Consider the following 21,913-nt stretch of genomic DNA (forward strand, 5'->3'; position numbering starts at 1 on the left):
TTGAAAAATTTTTTATCTTAAGTGACCCTAGGGGGTGACCCATACCGATTTTTAAAAATCATCATATCGAACTGAAATTTGGTGGAGAGGTTGCTTATGGGTTTTAATGAAAGAATATGATGTGATATTGGTAAAATTGTTATCTGGAGCGACCCTATGGGGTGACCCATACCTATTTTTAGAAATTGTTTTAAAAAGATGAAATCCGGCACAATGATACTTAATGGCTTCTAATTAAAGAATATGAAGTTAAAAGTGCAACCAGAGTCACCCTATGGGGTGACCCATACTGATTTTTCAAAATCGTTATAACGAGCTGAAATTTGATATGGAGGCTGAAAAAGTGAAAACCACTGCTGGGTAGCAAATGCATACAGCTTAGAACTTCAGGATGTTAAAGAAGCCCACTGGTTATGGTGGTCAAGGCATATGATTTGTAACTAATTCAAAAATTTTGTACCAAATGGTAGAAACTATCTAACAAACTTTTGACCATCCACAATGCGGAAGTTTGTACTATTACTTATGTCGGTCAATTCGGAAAAAAATTAGAAGCGGGCTCGGACTTATTGAGTCAGGGACTATGTCCCTGACTCGGGCTATATGGAGTCTGCACTGTAGGTTTTTAAAATGTAAGAATTTAGAGATTTTATTTCTGCTTTAGAAGCATAGGGAACGTTCATAAAATACGTAACTCAAAATTGGCGATTTTGTACCCTCCCCCTACGTAACGGGTTACACCCAATTTTTAACATGTGGCGCAAGTTGACCTGTAACGCAATAGACCGAATCCTCCTTCCTCTCCGCTGATTTTTTATTTAGGATTTGCTGATTATACAATTTAATTATTTTGTAAGTATGCATTGACTACTCGTTTTTTACATGATATGGAAATAATGTGACTAAATTGGGATATGATCGCAAAATTATTTGCAAACTCATCCTTACCATCACCAGCCAGAGAAATTTATGGAAATCCAGGGAAACAGCATCAAAATATAATATGTAGGAGTTTCAGAAGTATGCAGAATTGTAAAGTCATATCCTACGAATCCTCTCACGATGCAAAATTTTTATACATCGCTACATGAGCTGCGATGCGAAATATCTAGATGTTATTGTAAGTATGATTAGGATTAATAGTATTTGTTGGGCGGTTTGGAAGGATACATGCTTAAATTAAATCTTCAAAATTTGAAATTCATATAGTGTTTATATTCAAAAGTAACAAAGAGTTCCTTAATACCTATACATAAATTATTTCTTTCACTGATCTTATCTATTTCTTTTAACGTAAATTAAGTAAAAAATTGTCCACCAGGCTAAGTCGTCTTAAACTAGGAAAATTCATAAAATTAAACAAAATACAAAACTGAGGTAGTTAAGCATCCCGTTTGTCTTTTTCTTGAAAATCATCCCTCTTCGACCTGGGTACTCTATCCTTCTTTGTCCTTTCCACTTCGATGCCATGAGCTCCGGTCAAATGCAGATTTAACGCCTGCTTAACAGCGAATCCTTTCCCGCATTGGTCGCAAGTGAAGGGTCTCTCGCCCGTGTGGACTTGGCGGATGTGTCCCTTCAGGAAGAACGGGGCACGGAAGGATTTCTCGCAGTGGGGGCATTTATGTGGGGTGGGGGCCACGTAGCCCGGGGTGTGGACACCCTTGATGTGAATGGCCAAGTGGCACTTGACCTTGAAAGCCTTTCCGCAATGTGAGCAGAGAAATGGACGCTCCGAGCTGTGAGCTGTCATGTGACTGACGAGTTCTGTCTTCCACCTAAAGCTGGCTCCACAGGTCTACGTACAAATCAATAAAAATGCAATGATTTATAAATGAATTAAAAAAAATAAAACTAAGGCGAGAGGCGTTATTATAAACAAGAAACAAGCCCTCCCACCAACACCCCCGTCTCGCCGTGGCCCCATTAATATTCTTATATCTTGGGGGTGTTACCACAATTTTATTTTTTGAAATTCTTTCCTGCATTGTATACGATTAAAAAAACCAATACTGTGATACTATGCCAAAATGGGTGCATGTCATTTTCATGAAAGTGTCATACAATTGTCACACAAATGTTGGAAATCAAAATACGAAATCTTGTTTATTTAACTCGTTTACCAGAGCAGCTAGTTCAATTCTGAAATTTCAGAATGCAAGTTTGGAATGTATTTAGTCACATGATTGCCTACATTAAAAGTTGGTTTTAAGAAGTAAATATTTCATTTTTTGTACGAAGGTTGATGAATAGAGTCAGGTTATGTATATGTTTCAAACTTTTTCAACAACAATACCGATTGACTTGAAACTTTAGGATCTTGGTTCTGGTATATAGATTTTCTTTAATCAAAAATCTTTAATTAAAAAAATGTTTTTATACATATTTGTCGATTTTATTAAACATTTTACATAAATGTTTCGGGGTTTTTAAGAATATATTTATCCGAACTCTGTTGATTAATGCTAGACGGCATGTTTAAATTGAAATTAATGTAAGAACTACAGGTAATAGGTTTTAAAAGTGCAGTGCAATATAAGATTGTACTATGTATCAATTTTAAATGCAGTTTACATTGGTAGTTAAAGGTTTGAATCGTAAATTGTGGTTACACCCCCAAGATATAAAAATATTAATGGGGCCACGGCGAGACGGGGGTGTTGGTGGGAGGGCTTGTTTCTTGTTTGTAATAACGCCTCTCGCCTTAGTTTTATTTTTTTTTAATTCATTTATTTTGTCGTTTTTAAGTGAATAATTTTTTAACTCCGTCATTAAAAAACCCACAGTGCAGACTTGATATAGCCCGAGTCAAAAAAAGGTTACAATTATCACCCAATCCGAAGTTTTGCACGAAATTTTTTCATAAATGCATATCAATATCTTGTAAATAAAAACTAATGGTTCTAATTTAAATTCACATTCTTGCATTACTGTTCGTTCAAAATTAATATGCAGTAAAGTCCTCAAAATTTTGTAAAAGGTCAAATGGTCGAAGTTGCTGGTTGACATTGACAACGATTTAATTAGGTACATTTTGTCTACTTTTTCAATGAATATTAGGTGAAATTTGGAAAATATAAACAAACTCAATCAATGGAAACCAATCATCCGCCAAATAACCTTTCAGACTTTTTACTGCATATTAATCTTGAATGAACAGTAGTAGCAATTGGCAGCATACGTAACAAATTGCGGTTTGATACGACGATTAAAATAAATCCTTTCGGGTCCCTCCAGATGAATATGTTTCCGATTTTCCTTAATTCATATTGTTCCATTACGAGCCATTACAAATTTACAGACAGACGGACCTGACGATTATATAAGCCCTGGCTCGGGCCATCATTTACACATACATACATATAAAGAATTTCTTTACTATAGTTGCTATGGATGTAACTGAATTTTAAAAATTTCAAACCTCCATAACTTCGTCATTTTGCATCCAATTTTCATGACCCTAAAGAATAATCTTAATAATTTTTTAAGCCCTTTCGATTCCCCTTTGCCGATTTTTCACTTTCAGCGGAATATTTTGAGATACAGAAAAAAAATCACTAAAACGAGAAATACACCATGAAGGTGTGAACCGATTAAGCCCAGAGATCTATAAACAATACTAGAAAGAATTTACTACCCATTGGTCGAAACCGCATGTCTCTACGACTTATGGTTCTCTCACAATCTTGTTTGACTGTTTTGAGGTGTCCACTTAACTGCATACTATGGCTTCGCCGTAACCATGTACGTATTTTTTTTGGGTGCATGGTTACGTTTGGGTCTCGCCTTAGAAAAAATATACATATGTGCTAAATTCGTGCCAAGTTTAATAAACTTTGCAAATTCCTACATATAATGTACAACTTTAATTTTTGTTTAAGTTTTGAATTTCATAATATCATAATGTCGGACTCTATGACCCATCACCAAAATGGTCAAAATCAACACGTTTTTAATTATTTCTCTATGCTGGGAATTTATTTTACAACTGCAGTCAATTAATTGATTAATATGACATAGGATGGCGGAGAGTCTTTTAAATTAAGATAATCCAGTCTCGATGGGTTTCAATTAGGGCATCCAAAATCGGTTTTTCCGATTTTGTAAAACGGGTTAAAAACCGGTTTTCGATTTACCCGAAAATCGGTTTTGTAATTTTCCAGAAAAACGGTTTTGTAAAAATCCGGTTTTATCACATTCGAAAACCGGTTTTCGATTTTTGATAAAAATTGTTTTAGAACAACTAAATATTTGTCACTTCTTGTTTTTCGTCCAAAAATAAATAGTTCTGATAAATGTGAATGACTTTAAATTTTACCACTTTATATTTATCAAATTTTTAAAATTTTGTAGAAAACCGGTTTCAAAAACCGGTTTAAAACCGGTTTTGGAGGAAATCGAAAACCGGTTTTGCGAAAATTTGAAAAACCAGAAAAATCGATAACCGGTTTTACGAAAGTTTGGCAAAATCGGAAAAATCGAAAACCGGTTTTTCAAAATTTTCCGATTCTGGATGCCCTAGTTTCAATTTTTCTGCAGGCTTCTTAAACTTGAGATCTCCTTTAAAACTTGTCAAAATCTGGAGTATATACACATTTATTTTACCTAATTAACAACCTAATTAACTCTACAAGTTTGTCGTCCAGAATTTTAAAATACATTTTCAGAGCAGAGAAATTATTAAAAATACGGAGTTATCGAATCCAACGTTAACTTATCGATAAATCTGTAGAATTACCTGACAGATGTGATCTTTTATCCCTCGGTGGATCTTCTTATGGTGACGTACCCCAGACTCTGAACTAAATGTTGCAGAACTAGAGTATATTTGAGAAATGAGTTTAGTTTGGTTAACTAATTTTTAATTGCTACAAAATTACTATTCGTTCATGTATGTATACCATTCATCACAAGGGTAGCGATCTTGTCCGTGCACTTTGATCTTATGCGATTGCAATGAGCTAATTTGCTGGAACGTTTCGTCGCACATGTCACATTTGCATTGACGCTTTCCCTCGTGCCGTCGCTCAATGTGATACTTGACATCTGTAGGAAGATAAAATGCTTTCGCACAAAGGTGGCACGAATACAACCGCCCCGTGGTGGAGTGGTTGACCGCGATGTGACGCTTCATGGTAATCTTGTCGAAAAAGGTTTCCTCGCAGTGGGGGCATTTTTCCGTTTTTTCGCGCGTGTGTGAGCGAATATGCCTGAAAGTTTCAAATATGTTAATTCAGATAGCTAACAATGCAGGTTTGTCAGGGTGTGCTCTACGATTTTGACCCGACTAGTGTCAATCAATCACAAATTTACTGATATCAATTTTCAAAAGGCTATGCTCAGGTTTGGAGACATTTGCATCCTAAGAGGAGAAAACGTACCTTAAAGTTGACAACTGTTATACTTTTCTAATGTACGTTTTCTCCTCTCTCCAAATATCTCCGCCAAAACTGGCATTGGCCGATAATGCTTTTGCAAATTTCACATGACTCTAATTTGTGATCGATTGACACTAGGGTCAAAATCTGAGAACATACGCTGGGAGACTTCCATCGAAATTCCAAGTTACTTATGTACCTATCAAGAGTTTGCCTATTCGCCAACGTCTTTCCACACTGGTCACACTTGAACCTTTTAACTTTCCTGGTGTGCGTCGTCCCATGTTGCTCGAGGCTGGCGGCGTCATAAAATCGTAGGTCGCACAAATCGCAAACGAACGGTTTGGTCGCGTCGAACCTGTGCAGGTTTACGTGTCTGTGGAAGTTCTCGATAAGGCAGAACTTCTTGGGGCACTTGCCGCAGGAATACTTTTTTTCGCCATCCTCGTGTTGAACGAACATGTGTATAGCAAGTCTGGTTTTTCGGAATTTCCTGCCGCAAAGTCTGCATTCAAAGGGGCCTTGGAGTTTTTGGGCAGAAGTGACTGAATGGGCCAGCTTCCAATGCGCCTCCATATCGACGATCGTGCGAAACTTGGCGTTGCACGAGGGCGCGCGGCAGGCGACAATGCCGTCGTGGTATTGATAGATGTGGGCATGCAAGGCTATTTCTGAGATGAAACGTTCCTTGCAAGAGGGGCAGTTGAAGGTTTTGGGGGGATTATTATCAATTGCTTTCCCCCAATAAATGTGGTCGTCGAGGTGGACGTTGGAAATGACAGGGCTTTTCCGGCTTTTACGAGGGGCTGGTTTCGTGGTGCGGCTATTTTTTGCTGGGGGTGGCCGATGTGGGATAGGAAGTGGATAGGACTGTTGTACAAGTACAATCTGTGTCAAATTTTGTTTACGTCGTCCTTGTTTTTCGGGTGGTGGAGATGCTTTTCGTTTCCGTTTAGTTCTACTAAGGATACTGAAAGAATATAGAAATAAAATTATTTAGATACATATTAAGTAAATACGTACTTTCAATTATTACGCTGGACGTACTCTGTCCCTTTTTGCATCGAATTGTAACATACTCACTATTAGAAAGTAGTTTGATAAATATAATACTAAATATCTACTGGGAACAACATGTTCACGATTTCACAGCAAAAGATTTGCAAAATTTGGCACATGCTAAGGTTTGACGTTAATAAGTTCAATAACTAAAAGGATTTTTGAATACCTTGGCCGTGGTGGTGAATTATTCAAGGTTAATTTAGAAGACGTCGCCCTCGGCCTCTCTTGGGGACAAGGAATGATTGGGGAGTCGTCCTCTTCGTCAACGTCCCTTAAGGGATCAGTCTCTTGATCACTAATGTTGTCGTCTTGGTAGTCGTCAAGATCGCCGAGAGGATCGACACTATCCTCTTCCTCCTCAGACTCATCGACTTCCTCCTTGATTTCGTCCTCGTCCTCAAATTCCTCCTTAATTTCGTCCTCCTCCTCAAACTCTTCAAATTCTTCCTTGATTTCGTCCTCCTCTTCAAATTCCTCTTTGACTTCATCCTCTTTTTCAAATTCATCTTTTACGTCGTCCTTCAAATCCTCATCCTCTTCATCACTGTCGCCTATTTTTTCAAAAATTAAAACCACAATTAATGTACAATTACATTTTTATTATTTTAATTAAATTGACCAACCAGTCACACGAATAATCTTGTCGCGAATTTCGACGAGTTGTTCTTCTCTCTCATTTCGTAACGATGAGGAAGACGACTCCAACATTGTGGCACGGATTTCTCTAATTTTCACCACCATTTGTTCCTCCAAGAGTGCGATTTGATTCCTAATTTCCTCCACCGTGCCGACGAGGGGGTAACAATCTGGGCAAAATTGGCACACCTCATCCTCTCCAAATTGGTATGGATGCAAATCTTTGTGATTATTGGATTGACGTGGTGCCAACAATTCGCAAAATATTTTAATTTGAATTGAATTCTGTGTTGCCGTGGTGTCGTTGTCGTCATCGTTGTCGAACGCTTGCAGACAGAGGAGGCAGAGATTGTTGGCCATCTAAAAAAATAGTTACCGATTAATATGTTTAAGATAAGGACTGCTTTAATGTACTTGCAATTTTTAGAAAAATGTAAAACAAAACCCATGCAAAATCAAATATTTTTTAGGTATTTAGGAAATTCTGGTATTATCGGTATTCGTTATTTAAATACCTCGAATCTCCTGAATTCTTATGCAGCTAAAATTAGTTAAATACAGAATGACCAATTGAGAATTAGCTGATGGGGTTAATTACACATTAAAAATCAAAATATTTACGACCTCAACTCAAATGTTTGAATGCTGATTGATTTTTTGTGGAGGAAAATTCGTGCCAAACATCGTCTCATTTTATGACGAGAGTGAATTGAACAAAGTACAGATACATATGTAAAATGCGTCCATGCAAATCATTCATTCTAAAATGATTAAATAACCATTTCATAAAGTTGTATTGCTAAATGTTCTTACGAAATTCTTAAATTTCAAAACTTATACGACAATACGGTCGTGATTTTAAACCTTTCGGAGGGCGTGGTCTCTTTTCATGCACAAAAATGTTAAAATCGAGTGGATGAAAACCATGAATTTATAACATAATAAATTCTAATATAAATTCATGATGAAAACGGTTCTTCAGTTATCTCGCGGACGGACGGACATATGTATCAATACTTATGCATAAGTTCATGTTATCAATGATCTTGTGGATTTTATCATAAATATTTATATTTATTTATAAATAAATAAAAACTCGATTTAAATCTTATTACACAATTTCATACTATAAAATGAAATACAAAATTTGAAGTACATATTTAAGTATCCCGTTTCTTTTTTTCTTGAAAATCATCCCTCTTCGACCTGGGTACCCTATCTTTCTTCGTCCTCTCCACAGTAATGCCATGAGCTCCGGTCAAATGCAGATTTAACGCCTGCTTAACAGCGAATCCTTTCCCGCATTGGTCGCAGGCGAAGGGTCGTTCTCCCGTGTGAACCTGACGGATGTGTCCCTTCAGGAAGAACGGGACGCGGAAGGATTTCTCGCAGTGGGGGCATTTATGCGGGGTGGGGGCCACGTAGCCCGGAGTGTGGACACCCTTAATGTGAATGGCCAAGTTGGACTTGACCTTGAAAGCCTTTCCGCAGTGTGAGCAGAGAAATGGACGCTCCGAGCTGTGACTTGCCATGTGACTGACGAGATCTTTCTTCCACATAAAGCTTGCTCCACAAGTCTGGTTACAAATCAATAAAAATAAATTCAATTATTTAAACATGTACATACATATGTATTAAATTCGTGCCATGTTTAATAAACTTTGCAAGCTCGTAGGTCCCATATATTTGTCTTGTACATATCAAAGGTGATTTAAATTTTGTAAGTTTTAAGCTCAAGCATCATTAGGATCCGTAGCGTAGGGCTCGACGAATCATCACCAAAATCGTCGAATTCAACACATTTTTATTAATTTCTCTGCTCCGGGGATATTAAATACTTTATTTTAAAGTTATCAACGATAAACTGTAGTTTTTTTTACTCAATTTAGACGAGTTCCAATTTGTCTGAAGGTATCGTAAACTTGAGATTTCCTGCTTCAAAATTGTCAAACTCTAGAGTGTAATTTTTTAATGGCAGCGACCTGCCAATCTCTTCGAATTTGTTGTCCCGAATTTTAAAACAAATTCCCAGAGCAAAGAAGTGCTTAAAAATGTGCTGATTTTGGTGATGAGTCATGATCATGTCCTACGTTAAATTATCGATAAATCTGTAGAATTACCTCACAGATCTGATCTTTTATCCCTTCATGGATTTTCTTATGGATACGTAGTCCATTCTTTGAATTAAATGTTGCAGAACTAGAGTTTATTTGAAAAATGCAGTTTGTGTTAACTAATTTTTAATTGGGATAGAAATTATTATTTATTTGTGCATACCATTCATCACAATGGTAAGGATCTTTCCCGTGCACTTTGATTTTATGCCTCTGCAATGTGCTACTTTGCTGGAACTTTTCGTCGCACATGTCACATTTGGCTTGACACTTGCCCTCGTGTGTCCGTTCAATGTGCCACTTGAGATCGGAAGCGAGATAAAACGCCTTCGCACAAAGGTGGCACGTGTGCGAGGGCCCAGTGGAGGAGTGGTTGACCGCGATGTGGCGTTGCAAGGTACTCTTGTCGAAAAAGGCTTTCTCACAGTGGGAACATTTTTCCGTTTTTTCGCCCGTGTGGATGCGAATATGCCTACAAGATATCAAATGGGTTTCACTCATATAACTAACAATGGAGCTGTCCCACCCAGCGTATGCTAACAGATTTTGGGCTAGTGTCTATCAAACTATAGGGTAAATCTAACACAAATTTGATTAATGACATTTTCAAAACCCGCTATCCGCCAATGCGCAGGTTTAACGGTGATATTTGCATCAAAAGAGGAGATGAACTTGACAAATTTTACATTTCTCAAATTTACTGTGCGTTTTCTCATATTCAGGATGAACCAGAGTATTGGCAGTGGCTACTGAAAATTTCACGTTAATCAAATTGATAATGACACTAATCTGGTTAAAATCGGAGAGCTAGGAGACCACCATTCTAAGTCTGGACAAGTAACTTACCTAGCAAGAGTTTTCCCATTCGAAACCGTCTTTCCACACTGGTCACACTTGAACTTGCTACTGTGCGTCGCCCCATGTTGTTCGAGACTCCCGGCGTCATAAAATCGTAAATCGCACACATCACAAATGAAGGGTTTTGTCGCGTCGAACCTGTGCAGGTTTACATGTCTGTGGAAGTTCTCCATGAGGCAAAACTTCTTGGGGCACTTGCCGCAAGAATACTTCTTTTCGCCAGTCTCGTGTTTAACGAACATGTGTACGGCAAGTTTCGATTTACTAAATTTCCTGCTGCAAAGTCTGCACACTAAGGGGACTCGGACCTTTGGAGCAGGAGCACGAGTGATTGCATGGGCCAGCTTCCAATGCGCCTCCATCTCGAAGACCGTGCGAAACTTGGAGTCGCACGAGGGCGCGTGGCACTCGATAATTCCGTTGTGGCGTTCAAGGATATGGCAATGCAGGGAGATTTCTGAGATGAAACGTTCGTAGCAAGAGGGGCAGTTATGGAATTGGGGGGGATTATTGTCAGGTACTTGCCCCCAATATATGTTGTCGTCGATGGGAACGTTAGAAATGGGAAGGCTTTTACGACTTTTACGAGGGGCTGGTTGTGTGACACGGCTATTTTTTGGTGGGGGTGGCCGATGTGTGATGGGAAGTTGAGAGGACTGTTGTACAATCTGTGCCAAATTTTGTTTACGTCGTCCTTGTTTTTCGGGTGGTGGAGATGCTTCTCGTTTCCGTTTGGTTCTGAGAATACTAAAGGGAATATAGAAATATAATTATTTAGATACAAACAAATAGCGTACGTATTTTCAATTTATAATTTGCAATTTAATTTACGCTGGACGTGCTCACAACAGTGTCCTATTTATTTCGCATTGAATTGCAATTTTAATATGACATTCAATTTTATTCAATGCAATTTTACATCGCCTGGGATCAAAATTTCATGATTTTACAGCAAAAAAGTTTGCAAAATTTGGCACATGCTAAGGTTTGACGTGAATAAGCTCAATAAATAAAATATGTTGGAATACCTTGGCCGGGGTGGTGAATTATTCACGGTTAATTTAGACGTCGGGCTCGGCTTCTCTTGGGGACCAGGAGTGATGGCGAAGTCGTCCTCCTCGTCATCCCCTAACGGATCAGTCTCGTGATCACCAATTCTGTCGTCATCGTAGTCAAGATCGCCGAGAGGATCAACATCAACATCGTCCTCCTCAGACTCAGATTCATCGACTTCCTCCTTAATTTCGTCCTCCTCCTTAAACTCTTCAAATTCTTCCTTGATTTCGCTTTCTTCTTCAAATTCCTCTTTAACTTCGTCCTCCTCCTGAAACTCATCTTTGATTTCGTCCTTAAAATCCTCATCCTCTTCGTCACTGTCGCCTAAATTTTTACAATTAATAAAAACCACAATTGAGTGTGGAAATATTTATCGCTTTAATTAACCTGTCACGCGAATAATCTTGTTGCGAATTTGCATCATTTGTTCTTCTCTCTCATTTCGTAACGAGGAGGAAGACGACTCCAACATTGTGGCTCGGATTTCTCTAATTTTCACCACCATTTGTTCCTCCAAGAGTGCGATTTGATTCCTAATTTCCTCCACCGTGCCGACGAGGGGGTAACAATCTGGGCAAAATTGGCACACCTCATCCTCTCCAAATTGGTATGGATGCAAATCTTTGTGATTATTGGATTGACGTGGAGCCAACAATTCACAAAAGATTTTGATTTGAATTGAATTCTCTGTTTTCACCGCGGTGTCGTCGCCGTCGTCGTCATCGTTGTCGAACGCTTGCAGACAGAGGAGGCAAAGGTTATTGGTCATCTGAAAAAAATGATTATCGGTTAATATGTTCAAGATAAGGACGACTTTAATGCATTTGCAATTTTTGGAAAAACAAAAATGAATATTTATTTGTGATTGAGGAAACAATATGGTTGGTATCACTCATTATTTATATACCTCGTATTTCTCGAGTTTTTATAGTGTAGTGAAAATTAGGTAAATAAAGAATGACAATTAACTAATGCGGTTAATTAAAAATCCAAATATTTACAACCTCAGTGAGGTTTCCTCACTCAACTCAAATGTTGATTGATTTCTTTGTGAATAAAATTCGTGCCAAACATCGTCTCATTTTGTTGCGAGAGGGAGAGTGAAGTGAACAAAGTACAGATAAAAACGCGTCCATGCAAAAAATCATTCATAGTTGCAGAAAATTAATTGCTGGAACATAAATACTTAAATACTTACATATTCCGATAATTGGGAAAATTTCCAGTACTGATTCCTGAATTTGATTTTAGGGTATACAATTAATTGATGATTTGTGAAAATGGATGAGCAACGTATGTGCGTATGTTATGTTTGCAAGTATCTACATAATATTTATATAGAAAGTGATAGCACTTTAGTGGGCAAAAAATACCCATTTTGTCCACATTTTGCATTTGGAGATTACTTAAAACTTAATTTATTAAATTAAATTAATTTGCATTCTAATTATTCACAAGACGTGAACATATTGAATATGAAGAGATAAACCTTTCCCGTGCATGTATGTACTATGTACATATGTATCCGTATGTATACCAATTCTTGAAATAAATAAAAAATAGATCAAAAATTTAAACAGCAAATGAGATTTACTTATGTCATTACTATTTCTTCCTTGACGTCTTATCACAAGGTTTGGCATCTTCGGGTTTTTTATAATTTTTCACTTTGTAATTTCTCCACGAAAAAATTATACTTTTATGTAAGGATGATTTTTAAAATAAAAAATAATGCTGCTGAAGTGCTGAATATACTTAATTTGGTGGAATGGGATTCTAGAACACGATAATGAATAAATATGAACTTATGTAAGATTTATCAGAATAAAAATCTTCTTTCTATACTTAAAGAGAATACTTTTCCAATAAAAATGCCCTAATTCAGCCCAAACCTTGAAAACAATTAAAGCACCCTAAATATGACCTCACCCTCCTTTCACTATTCAATTCACTCCACCCTTTAAACTCAATTAGCCTACCGTAAACAAAAACAACGCTGGAAAACAATGCATCACGGAACGAAAGGTGTATCTTAATTAAAAACCCAGCTGCTCTTCTGACCTCTTAAACTCCTCTCCTGACCTAGTGGCCATCCATTCACTCTGTGTGAAAGGAGTAAAAATGCACAATGCATTCTGCCCTCGGGAAAACAATACGACCCGGAAGGGAACCATCCAAACGCGGAAATCATAACAAACTGTCACCCTTCTTACCTACGTTTTACGAGAGGCATCACACCTTCACGACCTCCCGACCTGATAAGATCTTCGTCTAAAATAAGCCTAAACATGGTCAAGTCCTCCCTCCACTTGGTTCTGGTAGGGCTTCTCCTCCTCTCCTCGAGCTCCTTGGCCGATGACGAGACCGCCGTCGCCGCCGCGGACGCCATCTCTGACGCGCCGGAAAACCTCGTGAAGGAATTGGTCAACGAGGCTCCATCCGATGTGGGTAAATTGCAAGGAAATTTTAGATTTTTGAAAATTACCAAGGAATTTATTTGTGTTTCAGGTCGTTGCCGCGGTTGTTGCTGAAGCACCGGCGGAATCCGTCCATGCCGTCGTTGCCGAGGCTGGAAAGGATACTGCGGCCGATGTGATCGCTTCGGCGCCAGCTGGTTAGTGAAATCTCAGCGTGCCCCTTTAATTCGGCGGGTTGTGGGGAAATTATTAATTGATTTTAAATTTTTCAGAGAACCAGCAAGAGGTCGTTGCCTCCGCGCCGGAGCATCTTCAAGAAGAACTCGTGGCCGGAGCATCCGCCCCATTGCAGGATGCCCTTACCGAATCCGGTGGCACATCTGCGGATGCCCCAGCGTCCGAAATTATTGCGGCCGCTGATGCCGAGGTACTTTTAAAATAATTTGATAAATTTAACAAAGGGTGGTCATGAATTATGTGATCAATCTCTATTCACTTATTTGGGTAGGTTGTTGCCGCCGTTGTCGCTGATGCCCCTGCCCAAGTCGTTGCCGATATTGCGGCCGAAGCTGAACCACAAGCAGTTGCCGACGCGGTCGCCGAAGCGCATCCCGATGCCGTTGCCGCCGTTATGTCCGACGCACCGAAGGAAACCGTCAAGGAGGTTGTTGACTCTGCTCCATCTGATGTCAAGGAAGCCTTGACCGATGCTGCGCCTGAAGCCGCTGCCGAAGTCGTGAAGGATGCCGATGCCGCGGCTGCCGGTGCGCGAAGGAGGAGAGCTACCCACAAGTCCAAGGCGGGCAAGTCTGTCCACAAGGCTAAGGCTGGCAAGGGTATGAAGAAATCTAAGTCTGGCAAGTCATTCAAAAAGTCCAAGGCTGGTAAATCTGTCCACAAGTCAAAGGCCGGAAAATCTGTTCACAAATCTAAGGCTGGAAAGTCTGTCCACAAATCAAAGGCTGGTAAATCTGTCCACAAATCAAAGGCTGGAAAGTCCGTCCACAAGTCAAAGGCTGGTAAATCCGTCCACAAAGCCAAGGCTGGAAAGAGCGCGAAGAAAGCTAAGCACGGAAAGAGCGCGCACAGCAGCGGTTAAGAAAATTATGTTCGCTTCGGGGAGAGATGTGTTTTGTGAAATCAAAGAAATGGTGGAGGAAATAAAGACGTGTAATTTATTAATCATGAAAGCTGAACTTATTTCTCGCCTAGAAATACTTAGCACATTATACAAATATTTGTATTCCCTTCTGTAAATTATTCGTGAAACTTAATTGCATGGATGGTCATTCATGTGTGAGCATCTTTTATTCATCAGAAACATGTAGCGAGCTTATAGAATATGAAAAGCTGTAAAACAATTGTTTAAACAAGTTGAATTATACATAACTTCAAGTTGGAAACTTAATAAATCTTTCAATATTACTTGAGAGCATGGAATTTTTTGTAGTTTAAATATACATACGAATTTTTTTGCATATGTACGTATGAATGTAAACATGTACTGCATTAACTCGATAGGGAATGTACATACATATTTATACGGGTGGTAACCATGTGCTTAAACAATTATAACGCGAAACAATGAAACAATTGCTTACGAGCCTAAATGTTTCAGCGCATGAAAGTGAAATGAATTGATGAAAACAAAAGTGAGAAAGGAAAGCATTTAAACACGACTTTCACTTTCTTTAGATTTTGACATTTAACTAGTTTAACAAGCAGTACGATAAATGCATAAGCTTATTGTATGTGTACATATTTACATATGTAAGCCGGTTTATTTTAAATAATACCTTATTTATCTACATATGTGTGTACGTATGTACGTATGATAAATGTATCGAGGTTGTGGCACAAAATATGTATGTATATGTATGTACGCAATATATATATATATATGAACATATCTTTATGCAACCTTTCAGTTTATTTTTGTTTAGCTAAATTTGTCCAACAAAATGTAACGATGAATAATTGCTTATTTCTGGCAGAAGTATGTATAAATAGCATTGTCAAGTTATCTTCACCGCTATCTGTGTGCATATGTCTTGAGTGACGTGTTCTAATTCTAGCTATAAGATTTTAGTGACTTTGAAACCGGTATGACATACATGCATATGCTCATATATAGATACATAATTATATGTTTTCCTATGTATGTACATACATACTTAATTATCACCCATGAAACCCACAAGAGTTGAAAATTACTACTCATTAAATAAGACTTATCAGCATACAAGAAATTCGTCTTATGTACGAACTTACCCCACCTGTAATTATAATTAACTGTTAGCATTCGACAGGACTTCCTTCGTGCTGCTTGCCCCGAACTTCGGAGCCATTTAGCCTGGAAAGTTGAGCTACATAAAGCCAAGTCGAAATTTAATGAATATAAAATTTAATTAATTTGCGATTAAAATTTGAAAAGCTTCGTGGAGGCGTAAAACACGGAATAATAATTAAATGTCCACTTGTGGAAGAGATTATATTTAGAGATAACATTGACGACCACCTTGGACTCGTTGACTTTGAGCTGGATTTTAATTACACTGTGTAACTTACAAATGTACATGTGTACATTTTCAGTATGTAGATTCATGGCAAAGGGCAAATTACATTCATGCGTCAACCTTTTTCAAACCTCCCGCTGGCAAAAACTAGAAAACATATAAGTGGAAGAAAGCGTCCATTAATTATTCAAAATCCCTTCAGTCAATTAATTCCACGATATAGCTAATTATTCTGAAATCAATAAAGCATTCACATTACTGCCAAAACATGGACATCCTGAGTTTAATGTTACGCATAATTTGCAAGCGTTACTTTCGTCCGTACTAATACTCATTTTTTTGAAAACATGTAGATACATAAATACATACACCTCAGAAATATAAATCTTCCCAAAATGCTCATGTCCTCGATACAGCGACAAACCCGGAAACAAATAAATTTCATCGATTTATTCAGTCCGTGTCCGATTTCAATTTCTTCGAGTGAAAATACGCAAGCAGTTTATTCGTTAAAAACACAAAATTTAAACCAGAATTATTACAACTTATTAAAAAGACCGGATTTGCTCTGTGTTGGACTCTACGTGGCCTTTCTCAACGTCAATAGCGTCATTTGCATAATTTCTCCCTCCGTGGATGGGACCGTTAAAGTATTTTCCGCCCTTTTCGCCGTCGTCGCTACCTTCTGTTTTGTAACCATAGTGACCTCGTGGTACACGAATACGGGCGATTTTGTCACCCTGTTGAACATGTTACTCGCCTATGAGAGAAGTCGTTGGACAAAGGAGAGTGATTTGTTAGAATTAAAAAATTGTGCCTGTTTTTTGAAATATTTTTTGTGGTTGTTTGGTTACGGATTTTCCGTAATGTGCCCGATATTGCTTAGTCTGTTCAATGTTGCTGATTTGAAAAGACCGCCGTTTTTAGGATCAATAATTATCGGAGTGGGCTGGAAAGCGGGTGTTGCGCATGTGGGTGCGGTCGGATTTCAAACGTGGATTTACTTCGTTATCACGCCAACATATATTTTCGTTACAGCGAATATATTTATAGCGTCGGTTTTTAGCCTGTGTGCCTATTTGGATGAGATAAAAAGGTGAAGAGCATTTTTTAAATTGTTTTTTTCTTGTAAGTCTGCTTGTGAATGATCAGTGGAAGACTTTATGAAAATTATTTGCAAATCTTGGCCAATCGAATTTTTGTGGCAATTTTTGCGAACTTTTTGTTGCTAGTGATGCACATTCCCCCAATTACAGTTACAATTATAAATGTACATACTGTATAATATTAATAATACAACTTATATACATGTGGGCGCCGAAAAAATGTGCACGTAGCACGTCCCCTTCCTTTATAATTACAAAGTTTATATACACTGCAAACATATAATCTGCATAAATTTTGCAAACCAAGTTTACGTTTTTAAAAATATTTAAAATATGGATATTCAGTACGAGTTCACACCGTTAGCATCCTTACCAAATGATAAGGTTCGCAAGTTCGCTAAAAATTTCGTCTTGCAAATTCATTTACGAACTTGAGCATCTCTGCTAAAGCTACTATTTAGTTAACTTTTCTCATGCGATTCGATGCGAGCCATGAATTTGTCATTTCTAGACAAGAAACAATAGACTAAACCACCACGCCATTAAGTCCACGCCCCCTTAAAATATTGAGTCCCAACCTTTCAGAGTAGTCATTTGGATGAAAATGGTTGCATCAATGCGAAATGCAACAATGTCTTGTTTATTTGTCCTGCTGTGGCTTTTCATAGAAGGGAAAGTACTTAAGCCAACTGTGTTTCAATCGCTGTCCTCCTGATTCTTCTTGGGAGTAAAATTGACTTAAATTTTAGTACAAGTGTAGAATTATTATGGGACATTCGCTTAAGGTATGAAAAGTTGAGCATGGTTTGGTGAAATTCAGTATGTTCCTCCTCCGTTTCTCTGTTTGAAGACCCCCAGCATCGTTGGGTTAAAAATATGCTTATAAAATTATTCCCAAATTTTTCTAAAATACATTATTTTTCAGATCTGCAAAAACGTCTCCTAAATTTTGTCACTTATCCAGCCAACTAAAACTTTGGAGACAACTAAAAATCCTCGAAGCTCAAATAAACACATGCGTTCGGAAAATCTTCTTGCCGGGAACATTTTTCATTTTCTGTTATGGAAATGTCCTCTCAAACTTTTTGTGTGTCATGCATTCCTCCGACTTACTCCGCAGCGTGGAGAACGTGTTCTTCCTCTTGGCCTGTTTGGAGACCTTTGTGGGGATTCTGTGTCTCGGGACGTTGTCCGGGATGGTGAACAAGAAGAGCAAGCAGTTGTTGAGCCAGATGAAGAGGGGGTGCCACAGAGGGAGTGACTTTGAAGGGAGAATTTTCAGGAAAGAGTTGAGAGCCTGTGCCCCACTTAAGATCAGATTTGGGAGTAATTTTGTCGACATTTTGACACCTTTGGTCATGATGAGTTTCTGTGTAAAGTTGACGGTGAGGATGATTTTGTTCCATTAAAATTATTTTCTCGCGTAAATTAGTGCAATTTAATTTAGTGATAATATATTTTTTTTAAATTTATATAACCCTGATTGTTAAGTTAAACGATGAATAATTTTATAAATATATGCATATGTAAAGCCGTTATTTTTATAAGAATTAGATAGATAAGACCGATTTAAGTGCCTGTGGGACATTGGATGTGTGTACAAACTAAATAACTTGGAGAAAAATCGTCACCCGTGGAATTATCTACTTACATATATGGCTCTATTTTTGGTAATGATTAATGCAAACTTTTGTCACCAACGGAAATGTGTATGTAAGTCAAAAACTCGTGTGCAAAACAAAGTTTACGTCGTTATTTAAAAATTGAATATTTTTACTATCGGAATACATTTCTATCTATAAGATTTTTTAACACGAAATTTTGCTATATAAGATATGTAACATGCTTATGTATGTATGTAACAACTTGAACGGTATCATTTCAAAAATGTGTTACGTAAATATGTGGAAACTATAATAAATAAAAAATAAACACCGAAATTTTGATTTGTTATAAATAAATGACTGATGTTTTAATTCGACTTGAGTATTCACAATCTCTTACAAATCACTTGTATGTAAATATGTTACTCCTTGGTAACTTGCGCCCTATAATTAAAGTAAGAAATATTTGGATTTATCTTTACTTTGGCGCAAGTTGGTCAAGAATGAAACATGTACAACGGGACCATATCCTAATTAGGACACATTTAATTGTCTCATTAATTTTAACTCTGCATAATCGGATAGTACATAACGGAACTGTTAAATGTGGTAGTGGAGGACTGCAACAAAGCAGAACCACCCCCACCGTCTGGACTCTGTTGTATTTGTAGTTGGCCTGAACTTTGAGACGAATGTGCAAAATTGTCATGTGGGGATCGATCCGGATTCATGATTTTCCTAACACGTCCTGCCGCTGGATCGGGGGGATGATTGTGCACTCCCATTTCGACGATGAGGCGAAGGTCGCTAACTTCACTGGTGGAGTGGAGTCTAACCGGACATTTCGTCTTGGTCCGTTGGTCACACGTCCAGATGCGTCGCTTCGAAATGTCCCCGTTTGCAATGCAGTGGAAAAAGAAGCCGTTCATGGAAATCATAGGTTTTCCTCGAAGCGAGGTCACCGTGTCGACGCGGGGTCGTGTGGGGAAGTGTTTTGTGGGAAGCTGGAATTAATTAGGAAATAAATTAGTGGGGTAAATTTGCCTCAACTATATTATGGTATTGATTTCTAGATATGAAAGTTGCTACCGCTTGGTATTAAAATTATACCGGTTCGTAAAAATTTCCTACCAATACGTCTTTAATACCGTGCTGTCACTGTCACTACATGGTATTACATATCAATACCAGTAGTCATATATATATGTATGAATATGGCTGTTAATACTGGATTTTTAAGAGTATAAGAATTTGGTAATAATTTTGACAAGTGATTTTGAGGGTTAAAATTTTGTAGAATTTTAATGAATTATTTAGCTTAATTTGTTTTCCACTAACGGTTCGTTTTCCTGGCGAACTTGGTGGAGGTTCGAGATCCACGCCTGGTGGGACGACCCATTGAGGGGTGAATGTCTCCTCACATTTTTGACCTTTCTTACCACCTCGACATTTGGTGGTCTTTCTCCCCAGTTTTGATATCTCTTGGTCTGAAAAGTATATGGAGAAGTGATTACTTGTCAAATTGAACACATAGTAAAACAAATAATTTTGTTCAATTCGAAATTTCTGGTTATGTACAGGGTGGTTTAAATGTCAGGTTACTCAGGTTACAATGGAAAATTTTTCAATGGGAAAAATTCGTAAATTTCCATTAGTTACGGATAACGGATTTGGGATTGAATTTTTATTAATTTTTATCAAAACTTATGGAACACTGATGACAAAATTCTTAAAATATTGAATTTCAGAGGCAAAATTTCGGTAACTAATGGAGATTTGCGAATTTTTCCCATTGAAAAATTTCCCATTGTAACCTGGCATTTAAACCACCCTGTACTTAAGTCATAAACAATGTCATGCGTTATTTATGTACATACATACGTAATTTATTAATGTTTTAGTGCATACATTGTTTATTCTCTTGAGCATAATTTCTTAAGATTTCGGCCTCATCGATATCATAATGGTCTGGTCTTTGCTGATCTAGACGAAACCGAGTAACAGACATTATAAATTAGTTGTCAAATTTATGGAAAAGAGAATTTTCAGTTACATAAGAATGTAGTGTGTCAGCAGATTAAGTAAAAGATTCCATGCCAAGGAGTTAACAAACTCTGCTTCCATTCCTTAATATTAATTAATCAGCTAATTATTGCGACAATTCTCTATCGCTTTGCAATCCTACTAGGTTATTACATTTTGCCCTGATGATTGTTATTAATACTTACATCCGTTGTTAAGTTTATTTAATAGATGAACTTTTGTATAATAAATTCATTCCAATTTTAATTCTTGTACAATGTACAACTTCTGCTTTTACACGACGTAATTATTCTCATCCAGCACGATCCAAAATCGTACAAAATTAGTTGTATTTTGTATTTGGTAAAATCGTACAGTTTTTGCCACATGTTAAAAAAGTTTGATGTACGACTATGTTAACTCAATTATCAAATGAGCATATGTACAAATAGATATTGCATTTTGACACGTGTCAAAACTCGTATCTTTTTAAAACTCTTACGAAATTGTTTCCAGGTAAAATCCGTCCATTTTATTAGAGCCACGACAATTCTTTCCAAGTTGGAGATACGAGATGACAATAGATCCAATTCTGGCATTTTTGTATTTGCATTAATTAATGCACTTTATCGAGTTGGGATTTGTGTACAATTGCAATTGCTTGTAAATTATGGTCAGTACGTATTTTACGCAGTGTACGCAATAGATTAAATAATTTTCCGATACACGGGTAATGTAAAGGGGAAAGTTTGTGAAAGAACAAGTGGATGATTTTTGTTATGATTTCAAAATACACAAAAGCTGAACGGAAAATTTTGGTTGAGGGGAATGAAAGAAAGGACATGCATACATGTATGTACGTATGCAAGTGTATGTATGTACATAAATATGTACATAAATTCTTAGGTATGTACATCATCTTATGTACATAAATATGTACACACATGCAAATGTACGTTGCACACAACACTGACCAAAATATATAGCGTATATATATTGGTCGTTACCTATGAGTTATGTACGCAGAAATTTATCAGCATTATTCAATACTACATATGTGTACATAAATACATATGTACATACATACGTATATACATTTGTGCATACATATTCATTTACATATGTACATGTAATGTAAGCCTGA

General features: G+C 37.5%; 4 protein-coding genes across 8 annotated transcripts; 1 reads left to right on the top strand and 3 right to left on the bottom strand.

The window, feature by feature from the left end:
• Positions 1-1,193: 1,193 nt before the first annotated feature.
• Positions 1,194-7,752, bottom strand: LOC110858155 (zinc finger protein 85). 4 transcript variants are annotated; one of them, XR_004837409.1, is made up of 8 exons: positions 7,592-7,752; positions 7,064-7,436; positions 6,607-6,991; positions 5,578-6,348; positions 4,902-5,210; positions 4,739-4,817; positions 3,182-4,033; positions 2,088-2,903 (listed from the first exon to the last, which is right to left on the bottom strand). XR_004837409.1 is itself a non-coding variant. In XM_022106836.2 (7 exons), the coding sequence occupies exons 2-7, from the start codon at positions 7,434-7,436 to the stop codon at positions 1,382-1,384; spliced, it is 2,334 nt and encodes a 777-aa protein (XP_021962528.1). In that variant the 5' UTR covers positions 7,592-7,751; the 3' UTR covers positions 1,194-1,381. The 4 variants fall into 4 exon arrangements, 3 of the variants coding, with proteins under 3 accessions (XP_021962528.1, XP_035716587.1, XP_035716593.1); XM_022106836.2 differs by lacking the exons at positions 2,088-2,903; positions 3,182-4,033 and adding an exon at positions 1,194-1,798 and having other exon boundaries at positions 7,592-7,751; XM_035860694.1 differs by having other exon boundaries at positions 2,088-4,033.
• A 397-nt stretch (positions 7,753-8,149) lies between these two features.
• LOC110844833 (zinc finger protein 724) lies at positions 8,150-12,150 on the bottom strand. Its single transcript, XM_022091176.2, has 7 exons — positions 12,012-12,150; positions 11,492-11,873; positions 11,077-11,428; positions 10,037-10,795; positions 9,354-9,662; positions 9,197-9,275; positions 8,150-8,653 (listed from the first exon to the last, which is right to left on the bottom strand). The coding sequence occupies exons 2-7, from the start codon at positions 11,871-11,873 to the stop codon at positions 8,237-8,239; spliced, it is 2,298 nt and encodes a 765-aa protein (XP_021946868.2). The 5' UTR covers positions 12,012-12,150; the 3' UTR covers positions 8,150-8,236.
• A 1,207-nt stretch (positions 12,151-13,357) lies between these two features.
• Positions 13,358-14,703, top strand: LOC110842176 (neurofilament heavy polypeptide). The gene is made up of 4 exons (XM_022087888.2): positions 13,358-13,548; positions 13,613-13,718; positions 13,794-13,948; positions 14,030-14,703. The coding sequence occupies exons 1-4, from the start codon at positions 13,393-13,395 to the stop codon at positions 14,618-14,620; spliced, it is 1,008 nt and encodes a 335-aa protein (XP_021943580.1). The 5' UTR covers positions 13,358-13,392; the 3' UTR covers positions 14,621-14,703.
• Positions 14,704-19,083: 4,380 nt separating this feature from the next.
• On the bottom strand, positions 19,084-21,589 carry LOC110863613. 2 transcript variants are annotated; one of them, XM_022112962.2, is made up of 4 exons: positions 21,272-21,588; positions 20,656-20,730; positions 20,086-20,234; positions 19,084-19,751 (listed from the first exon to the last, which is right to left on the bottom strand). In XM_022112962.2, the coding sequence occupies exons 1-4, from the start codon at positions 21,366-21,368 to the stop codon at positions 19,311-19,313; spliced, it is 762 nt and encodes a 253-aa protein (XP_021968654.1). In that variant the 5' UTR covers positions 21,369-21,588; the 3' UTR covers positions 19,084-19,310. The 2 variants fall into 2 exon arrangements, with proteins under 2 accessions (XP_021968654.1, XP_021968655.1); XM_022112963.2 differs by lacking the exon at positions 20,656-20,730 and having other exon boundaries at positions 21,272-21,589.
• Between the last annotated feature and the right edge of the window lie 324 nt (positions 21,590-21,913).

The sequence above is a fragment of the Folsomia candida genome, unplaced genomic scaffold (assembly GCF_002217175.1).
Source record: "Folsomia candida strain VU population unplaced genomic scaffold, ASM221717v1 Fcan01_Sc001, whole genome shotgun sequence".
In the NCBI taxonomy this organism is placed as follows: Eukaryota; Metazoa; Arthropoda; class Collembola; order Entomobryomorpha; family Isotomidae; genus Folsomia; species Folsomia candida.